The sequence below is a fragment of the Neomonachus schauinslandi genome, chromosome 7, assembly GCF_002201575.2.
Source record: "Neomonachus schauinslandi chromosome 7, ASM220157v2, whole genome shotgun sequence".
Classification (NCBI taxonomy): Eukaryota; Metazoa; Chordata; class Mammalia; order Carnivora; family Phocidae; genus Neomonachus; species Neomonachus schauinslandi.
The window spans coordinates 58934852-58945647 of NC_058409.1; the positions used below are offsets into that span (position 1 = coordinate 58934852).

General features: G+C 35.6%; 1 protein-coding gene across 5 annotated transcripts in view; it reads right to left on the reverse strand.

Moving 5' to 3' along the window:
* Positions 1 to 7007: 7007 nt before the first annotated feature.
* SSBP2 (single stranded DNA binding protein 2) overlaps positions 7008 to 10796 on the reverse strand; it is a 282421-nt gene continuing 278632 nt past the window's right edge. For all 5 annotated transcript variants that reach the window (XM_044916977.1, XM_044916976.1, XM_044916975.1 and 2 more), the window contains one exon: positions 7008 to 7670. In XM_044916977.1, coding sequence (XP_044772912.1) covers positions 7641 to 7670 — 30 coding nt within the window. In that variant the 3' untranslated portion in view covers positions 7008 to 7640. The remainder of the gene's footprint in view (positions 7671 to 10796) is intronic.

Genomic DNA, 10796 nt, shown 5'->3' on the forward strand with positions numbered 1-10796 from the left:
TTTTTTTTTTTTTTTTTTTTTTTTTTTTTTTTATTTTTTTTTTTTTTAAAGATTTTATTTATTTATTTATTTGAGAGACAGAGAGAGAGAGAGAAACAGCATGAGAGGGGATAGGGTCAGAGGGAGAAGCAGGCTCCCCGCCGAGCCAGGAGCCCGATGTGGGACTCGATCCCAGGACTCCGGGACCATGACCTGAGCCGAAGGCAGTCGCCCAACCAACTGAGCCACCCAGGCGCCCAAGTGTTTCTTTACTTTTAAGAATACGTTGAGAGTGGGGGTAAGGGGAAATTGGAGGAAAGTGTCAAAAGGTAAAAACTTCCAGTTATAAGATACATAAGTACTAGAGATGTAATGTATAACATGGTGACTATGGCTAGCACAGCTGTGTACTATGCAGGAAAGTTATTAAGAGAGTAAATCCTAAGTATTCTCATCACAAGGACAAAATTTTTTCCCTTTCTTTTCTTTTTATTGTATCTGTATGTTAGCTGAACCTATTCTGGTAATCATTTCATAATATACGTAAATCAAACCATCATGCTGTACGCCTTATACTTATACAGTGATGTATTTTAATTATTTCTCGTTACAAGTGGGAACAAATCCAATAAATACAACACAGGCATTTGGGGGCTACTGCAAAAATTAAATATAGATTGGTTGTTAGATAATATTAGGGAATTTTGTTAACTTTAGTTGTGATAACACTGTTGTTATATAGCATAAGTCAGCAACCTATAGCTGGTGAATCACATGCCTACTTGTGTAAATAAAGATTTACTGGAACATAAAAAAAGAATACATTGAGCTATGAGAACAAATACTCGATGACTTTTACTTGATACTTGATACATATTATTTGGGGCTGGGTATGCAGACACTCTAACCCCTTTTCCTTCATTTTGGACTCTTAGACTATTATCTCATTCACCAAGAGGAGCTGAGGGGGAATTAAACTGATTCTGCTGGCTTTTATTTATCTATGTTAAATCTTATCTTAGTTATAGGACTCCTACCTGTTTTAAATTAAGGGACCCTTCAGTTGTCTTGCTACCCACCCCTCCATCTCCCAGAAATCTAGACACCTTGCTACAATTGCCTGACAAATTACTTGAGGTAAACGTTGGCTCAGGAAGGTGTCTGGCCATTGGAATTTATAGCATTTTCCTTTCTAAGCACTATGTACAAATGTGCTGCATTGCTGAACTAGAAAGCCTTGTTTGGATCAAAACCAGAATACTAGAAACACTTAATACTTAAATGCTCTTAAATACTGTGGAACCAGTATTAAAGAATTTATTAGAAAAAGATTTATATATTTAATTTATATCTAGGATGAATTTTTAACCTCAGTTATAGATCTTCCTCCTCCTACATTTTTATTTATCTAGTGTGCAGGACCTACTTCAGAATCTTTTTTTGGACAGTGGTGAACTGAGACAACCATCTGTACAATTCATCAGAAAGATAAATGCACTTGAGGAGAAGCATAGTTTTGCATAAATTACCTGCATAATTGCTTCAGATTTCCACATTATGTATAATGCTGTTTGGAATAAAATATAAAACTATTATCCATTAACAGATATTTGATAACCATATTAATTATTTTTGGTATTTGGTTTAGTTATCTAGAACCAGCCACATATAGCCTTTTCTTAATGCATATCAATTCTTTGATACTATAGACCCCTGGTTTTTATGTTAGGCATAATGTCTATCTACCTCAGTCATATACACAGATCCACATTAGTGGATTTTGATTTATCATTCAGAAACACTTATGCTTGCTTCCAATGAATAATTTTCCTTACTTTTTCTATAAGTAATAAAGCGGAGGCTAGAAATGAAAGGGTAGAAACTGTAAGTGAAAAGTTGTATTTTTAAAATTAAGTGTGAAAACAGGTGCTAATTTAAGGGACATTTACGTACATTTTTATGGCAACCTTCCATTTCCATTACATGAATAGTCCAGGTATTTGTACAAAGACATTAAATGATAACTCCATTTGAGAATAAATGCAATAATGGCCATGTATGCATGCATGCACATGCACATGCATGCATGCTAAATTCACAGAATGTGTCAGGTAGCTGATGGCCATGGTGAATTAAGGATAGTAGATCACTAAGAATCATCCCAGATTCCAATTATATTTATACGTAATTTGTGCATTCGTAAAAACCTTACAAATAATTCTATTTTTCCAGGATGACATTATAGGTAACAATTTAACACATGTGGTAAAAAAACATATTAAGTTCTTACAATCACAATTAGGTAAATTAAACAATCCGATCAGCTCATAGCTATCATGAATAAAGAATTCTATGAATAAAGACTTTTCCATTTTCCATACTGGAAACAACAGCATGTCTTTTACTTACTCTAACATACAGTTTCTGGTAGAAAGTAATATACACATTTTAATGAGTAGTTTATATTAAGAACATTTCTAAGGTATTGCTAAATGTAAAGATTTGTTTTTAAATTATGTAAACTGGACAGATTATTTGAATTGCTTCCTAATAACTAGATGGTTAATTACATTTTACCGAGCAATTTTACCAGGACATGATGGAAATTTAGCTGACAATGTTTTTGTATTGTGTTCTGAGAACACTGTGAGGAATCCAAATTTCACTTCCTTGGCAATGTAGTGAGGTCATATGATGCAAAAGAGAAAGTGGGGTAAAGTTTTAATGTTAATTAGGAATAAATCCTTGATAGCATTTTTAAAGGAATATTAATACTCACTTTTCTCATGTTAATTCCACATTTCATTTAAAAAATGAAATGCTAAATAGTTCTAGGAACACACCATAATATTTCATTGCCTGGGATAATCAAAACAAGTCCAGTTTATCCTGAGGATAGTAAAGCCACAAAGGGAGAAGAGACAAACTGTAATTCTATACATGAAAACGCTTAGTCCCACTTTAAACTTTGCAGTATCTACAGGTAATACTGTATTTCATTTTTAAGGATGTAGTCAGCAAAAATATTTACATTAAACTACTTACAGAAATTATTTTTCTTCTATTCAGGAAGACCAATTACATTAAATTAACATTAAGTTACATTAAGTTAAGGAAACTTAACAGAGGAAACTCTCCTTAGGAGACTTATTCAATTGAGAATTTCTCTTTAGAATATAGTTTAGAAAAGTAATTAAAATGGTCTAAGGTGTTCTTCATCTGTAGGTCATCTCTTTCAGTCTGATTTACAGTTCTATAGGTAAAGCTGATGCCTTTGGTGAAATAAATGAAGAATGTCAATTCAATTTTTTGTAAACAAGTATCTACATAAAAAAAACTACAATTATTTCTTGTAAACAAGTATCTACATTAAAAAAAACTATAATTATATGGCAGTGAAGTAACCAAGGAATAAAAGATCATTTATGCTCTTACCTTCAGATGCAGTGCCTTCCTAAGGTCTGAGGTGGACAAGCTAACATGGGTATTGTTAAAGCTGCGCACTGGAGATTCCATCTGCTTATATCTTGTATTACTCTCTTTTCATCGCAAATCAATATTATCAGCTACTTTACCAATGAAATAAAAAACAGTCAAAGGAAAGAATTATGTTTAATCATTACCGGTCGTGGTATAACATAATGTAAGTCATAGTGGGAGTGTTTTGTGAGCAAACCTCCTATCACCACCCCCAATATATGCATGTGCACATGCTCACACAAGTTGAGTATGCAAAACATAAGTGTATTAATAGTGGGTCACCACTGTTTCTTAGACTTGTCCGGTATTTCTCAAGTTACGTTTTGAAGACGCAGGGAGCCTCTTACACTTGCTTACGACTGGGTACGACTGTTTTAAGCAAACACAGACTCCTGCTCCTCATTGCAAACAAGAAACTTACACCACCAGGAGAGGGGGTTAAAAGAAAAAAAAGACCAATTTACCTTTTGGAGAATATGTGGCAACTCTCCCCCACCCCCATATTGACATTCTCCCTCCCATACTATACACTCATGCACTCATGCACTACTTCTATCAATTAGTATTTTCAAGAGTAGAGCATTATGGTATATAAAATATAAAAATGAAGGCAAAACCAGTGTTAAAATACTATAATGCTTTCCAAAGTCAAGTAGCTATGATTTGTGGCATTGCTTCTAATTAACAGTGATAATCAAGAAATGGAAAGTGCAATTATTTCTCCTGGGAAAACTATATACTGTATGAGAAAGAAAAGTTTAGGGGCTGAGAAGGTAAAAATGTCTGTATCTTACTTCTACTGGCTGATGCAGGGATTGGGAGAGAGGTATGGAGGAAGACATGGAAGAAGCCAATCAAGACTTCACAGTATTAAGGACTGTGTAAAATTCTCTGCTGAGGGAGCCGTTTTGAATGCTTTGCTGCACATGTCCAGAATAATATGAAGAAAAGGTGTGGGCAGAGGTAGGGCTTCCTCATGTCCGAAGCTGAAATTTATTTTGTTTGCTGTTTTTTAAGCTACAGGAGGAATGTTAACTGAATGATCCTATGAAATGCAACAGAGTTCAGCTATCTTAGAGCATCATAAAAAGTAGAAATGGAAGATTTCTTTATTCTATTTCTGGAAGGAAAAGGGTGTTTTGGGCACTTTCCATGGCTCAGGGAGCAGAACTGATTTGTTAATCTTTTGGGCAACAGAGAAATCTTATCCTCAGCTTCCTAGCTGCGCAGTTCCTATACCTCAGCAACTGAGTCCAACCTGGAGCAGTTGTAACAGAGCACTAGGGTTCATCCGTCAAATGTGTGGGCTATTACCAGGTCAATGGCACTTTATAGCCTTTGTTCCCATGGGAAACTTTGTTTTAAGACAGCTAGACTTTAGAAACAATTTGGCATGTATTTTCAACTGTAGTGAGTCCAGCAGAATGCAAGGCAGAGTAATGAAAATTAATATTTTCACTTGTTACACATTTTCACATTTCATATGAGTATTTTATGTATTCAGTGTGGGCAAGAATTGCTGATACTATTCCTGTGAGGTGAAATATGTAAAAATAACTCAGGAACAGGTAGTATATATCAAGACCAATATAAATGCATAGATGGAGATGGAAAACGCAAGAGAAAAGGATATAGTTTGAATGATTCAAAACCTATACAAAAATTACTATGCAGATATACTATCCTCCATGTGGTGCACGAGAAATTATTTGATATTAAAATTCACTATTCTTATTTTATGGTTTTCTTAAATAGAACTTTCTCTTCAAAATAAATTTTCAACTATTTCGGGAATTAAAAAAAAATTTGAAATAGCCATTTATAATCTGGATTGCAAGAGAGAAGAAATAAATACTTATGATGAGTTGATTGCTATACATTGAAAAAAATCGAATTTTACTGTTTTTTTTGACCAAGTAGACTAGAAATAATGGGACCCATATTGCCATTTATACTCTAATATTACCCCTAAAATAATGGCAAGTAAAAGTGGGGTCATGATTGTTCGTGATAGTAAGAAACAATACCTTCTTAGAAAGCAAATAAAAGAAATTTAAGATCAGTAGGAATAGAGTGAATAGACAAAAAACATTTGAAATTTCTAGCATCATAAGATTAAGCTTAATAATCACAGGGTTGAAAGTGTTCACACAATTATCAGAAAAAAGTGAAAATTAAAATTATTTTTGGTAAATTCACATGTCTATCCAAAGTGTCATCTTCAGATTACCTTGGCTTGAGTTAAAGACCTTTTAATTTGACTTTTTCATGAAAGTTCTCTGCAGCTTGAAAGCTTGAGTCTGTTCTCCAGTGTGCAGTCCTAGGTCCACGCACACTGTAGGATGAATGGTGACTCATTTGGTTAGAGTTTAAATCTGGAGCATACATTTAATTCAGCTTCTTTTTCCCCCCTCAACAGTTCTGCGCAGCATCCCTGTCATGCACAGGCCAAATCTTTACTTTCGAAAGGGGTAGATCATTACAAATTTGAGAGAAATAAGTCATCTGGGACCAGGAACTAGCAAATATATGGCTAAATTTTCACTTTAGAGGCCATCAGCTTAAAGCAAGAAGGATTCCTCTTACCTGAGATTAAACAATGCTTTTTCAGATTCTATAGAGTTTGAGATATAGTTGATGTTTACCAGTGGCTATTTGTATCACAGTTTTAACAAAGGATCACCAACTTATCTTTTGGAGTGCAAAATTAAAGTCTTCACACTTTTCTATGATGATTTCGGTGTTTGTACGTAAGATTAAACACAAAACCCTCAAAAGATCTGGAAAGTGCCATCGAACAACTTGCTTTAGTAAGGGAAGTGTTTTTTTTTTTTTCTTTAATTTTTAACATTGACACATTCTTTTCTGAACAATTACACAACGTAGATTTAGCCTGCTGAAGTCAATGGCCAGATGAATATAGTTACTATAAATGATTTCCCTCTAAATAAAAGTCCTAGATCCTGGGAACAGAGCAGGTGCTGTGCTGCCAATGAGAGGTATGCACAGATGGGGCTGTTACCAGTCAGTTCTGCGGCTAGTAAGCAAGCTACGCGGACAGAAAAGCAGCCCTTCAAAACCCCTCCAGTTCAGGAAAAACTTCTTTTCCCCTTCTGCTCAAAGTGTCAGTCACTGGAATGTATCTTCTTTGCAATGTCTATGTGGAAACGTTCACAAGAAGTCTGAGTAAAAATCAGATACCATTTTCCATTAGCATGTTATTAAAAATTTAGCTCTACTATTCCTGGTGAGAAGTGACAAATTTAAGCACTTCTGGGCTTTATCATGTTAAAGAGAAAATATGTTTCTAAAAATATGACGACCCCTGTCATTTTATTGCTATGGTCTAAGCAATTGGGGCTAATTAATGATTTTCTGTATCATCAAAGACAAGTCAAGAATTCCATCTAAAGCAGTTATTGCAGAAATATACTGTGTTAGGCCCTCGTTGAAGTATTTTTCCTAAATAAAAAGTACAAAAATACTTCTCACTAAAGGTAACTGAGAAGTTGTTTGATTTGACATAGGATGAGGACACACCTTTTTTTTTTTTTTTTTTTTTTGAGACAGTACACTTTGTGATTCACAGGAGAACTTGCATCGGACGCAATTTAATGAAAGCTCTCAAATAAGCAATTTTATTCCTATCCATGATTGCAGACATTTACAAAACCATAACATCTGAGTTCACCTTAAAAAATAACTTATATAAAGCAGTGATATACACAGCACAAAATAGTTCAGGGAGGGGCAGGAGCAACTTTTAATAATTAAAATGTAAACGTGAAAAAAAGGATGGAATAAAAGTCCCTACTTATTTCTACTTAAGATGTCATGTAATAATATTTTACAGTGTCCTGTGGGTCAATGTATGTATGTGCATATGTCCATATAACATACACATATACAGTACATTCTCTTTCCCACACATATACATACACAGATAATTATTTGCAGTTCAGTTTAGGGCAATTCTAATATGCCGCTCTGTACAGTTGTTTGAATCACGTTTGGACCCGCTTTCTTCAAAAAATAAGGGAGAGAGCAGGAAATAAAAAGGTTGGTTTGGTGTGACTGAGATTCCTTTGTTTAACTGTACACTGTGATGAATAATTTTCTTCCGTAGTAGTTCTGTGAAGGGCTGACTCACTGTGGTTTTCATGAGGAGACTTGGTAATGGATCACACACTCATTGTCATGCTAGGGGAGTACTAGAAAGAAAAAAGAATCCATATTTTAACAACAACTCTTTTACAGGCCACTAATGTTCTTCTCGATAAACAGTAGTAACTATGAATTTTAATGTCTTAAAATCTTTTATGTTCAAGCTTTTACCCTCATATAACATAAAAATAAGAAGCTATAAAAAGAGTAAATTTATATAGAATTGACTAAGTCCTGAAATTTTTAATATTTCCTCTGGAAAGCGACCAGTCTCCTTCTTTCCCTGCACTTAGGTGGTTGATAATTACCCAGTCCCTCAGTCTTTTCCCTCTAGCCAGATTCATGTTTTATGGGCATTTGTAACATTTTGGGTAAATCCAGTCTATAGTGAAACAAGCATGAGGGACAGTCTCATTACCTACTGGCTATGTAAACTTGGAAGGTTACCTAACCTCTCTGCGCTTCAGTTTCCTCACCTGTAAAATGGGTTTAATAATAGCCTTTATCTTAAAGGGACTTGGGGAAGATTAAATATAAAATCCTTAAAACCATGTATTTCTTGAATATACAGAAAGTGTTCAGCAAGTGTTTAATTAATAGTGTGAGGGAAATAAAATAAAAAACATAAAGCATTTAGAACGCTTAAGAATCTGATTATACTTTAGGATATACTTGTCTTCTGGCTCCAATTTCAATCCACAATATTTTTAGGGTGGGAGCAGGGGGCGCTGTTGTTACACATTACTTGTCAGTCTGATGAGGCTAACAACTGGTAAAAGGTGAGGCTTTCAGAAATTTGGAAAAGGGGTCTCAAAAATTATTAAGAGAAACAAGGAGCAATTATTGTGATAATTATGCCAATCTATGCATATTCCCAAAGAATAGATTGTGACAGAAAAGTTCTAGAGCAACACTGTCCGAACAAACTTTCTTCAATCATGGACAGGTTCTATAATCTGTGCTGTTCAACAAGGAAGCCACTAGCCACATGTGGCCACTGAACACATGAAATGGGCTAGTATAATTTTAATGTTATTTATTTAAATTTAAATATCCCCATATAGCTAGTGGGCACCATTTTGGACAGCACAGTTCTAGACTGAGATGTGGGGAGAGTTATCCACTCCCAAATGGTAACGGTCTCCAGATGAAGAGGGTTTCTAGATGAAAATGTAAATGTAAACCTTTAAATATTTTAAATATTTTGTTAAAAATATTTGGTGAGGACCTGGTGAGGACCAGGGCAAAAGGGGATTCCTTTAAACATGTTAATAATAGGGGCGCCTGGGTGGCTCAGTTCGTTGACCACTGGACTAGTGATTTCGGCTCAAGTTGTGATCTCTTGGGTCGTGGGGTCCAGCCCTAGTCGCTGGGCTCCTCACTCAGTGGGCAGTCTGCTTGTCTCTCTCCCTCTGCCCCTCCCCCAACTCTTTCTCTAAAATAAATAAATCTTAAAAAAAAAATGTTAATAACGATCATGCCTCATGGAAAGAGGCAGGTGAAGTCAAGAGGAGGACTGGTCTCAGATAGCAGGGCCTTCAACAGGAAAAGTGATGATCCTGGGAAGTGGAGTGTGAACTTTAAAAAGAGCAGGCAGAACACAATGAAGTGAGTTCTAGATGAGCTGAGTTACTACAGGAACCAGAAAGGAGGTATAAGGTGTATACTGAGGACTTTACAGGGATAGCAAGATGCCCTGAGGAAGAGCATAGGGTGACAACCGCTCAGCTGACAGAAGTCTGGACAGAAAGTTGCTAGGGGTAAATCTAGGGCTCAAACCCAAACCCCACATTGATCCTGAGTAAAAGTGGATGGGGAGGCCTGAAAAATGGGTCAGTGGACCCTTGGGGGATGATTATTAATCCTTTAAATGCAGGTCAAATCACAGAAAATCTACTTGTTAATCACTTAATAGCCTCAAATTTCCTTTCAGTAGAGGAAAGCTACATTATATATGTTACTGACTCTAACGTTGGATTACAGTGAGTAGGGTGATTAAAAAGGGGAGACTTCCAGAGGAGAGAAGGAGATTCGGTTTGATGGAAAAACCTTTTCGCCTTTACCCTTGAGAGTGGCAGCAAGAAAGCAGAGCAGAGCAAAGCAAAACCTAAAACCCAAAGCAATCAGACAAAAACTGATGAAATGAGCCCCCACCCCATCCCCTGTGCCAGGAGGATATCCCCTCATTTCATCAGATGATACCATGCAAATCTCCCATTATAGATAGTAACAGCAAGCTACAGCCTTTGACAAAACAGAATTATATTTTGATATTTGACCTTTAGGGGTAAGAATAAACAACAAGAAAATACATGGATACAAAGGTTTTATTAAAAGTAGAAAAAAATTAAAGAATATGGCAAAGTGGGCACAGAAAAGTTTAATCTAGGCTTTCTATAGCTACTGTTACTTAAATAAAAATGGTGATCCAATCAGTGCTGTTCAATAGAACTTTGTGTGATGATGGATATGTTCTATTCTGTGCTGTCCAATATGAACAGTCATTAGCCACACATGGCTACTGGACTCTTAAAATGTAGCTAGTGTAAGTTAGGAACTGAAAATTTAGCTGTATTTAATTTTAATTTTTAAGAAAAAGATTTTATGGGTATATGGTGCCAATTATCTAAAAAGAGTAAAAGATACTGATGCATTTCAGAAAGAACTTAAAGGAAGTTTCTGAAAAAAATTTCAGGATAAGTCAGAATTAACTCTAGCGACCATCTCATTTAATACACATCCTGAACAACTGAGATTTAAAAAAGTAAGGGCCAAATTCAGTCAGAAAGGATAGAAGCATCTGCTCCAAGCAATACAGCTCAGAAAAATTAGCAAGCATCTAATATGATTGAATTTTTGAATAGTACAAGTAACTGTAAGGCAATGCTCTGAGTGTATCAGGTACGGTATATGTGTAATGTGTGAACATCTATATGTGTGCAATGTGTGTGTGTAATGTGTGAGCATCTATATGTGTGCAATGTGTGTGTGTGATGTGTGAGCATCTATGTGTGTGTAATGTGTGTGTGATGTGTGAGCATCTGTGTGTGCATTGTGTGTGTGTGATGTGTGAGCATCTATGTGTGTGCAATGTGTGTGTGTGATGTGTGAGCATCTATGTGTGTGCAATGTGTGTGATGGGTGAGCATCTATGTGTGTGCAATGTGTGTGTG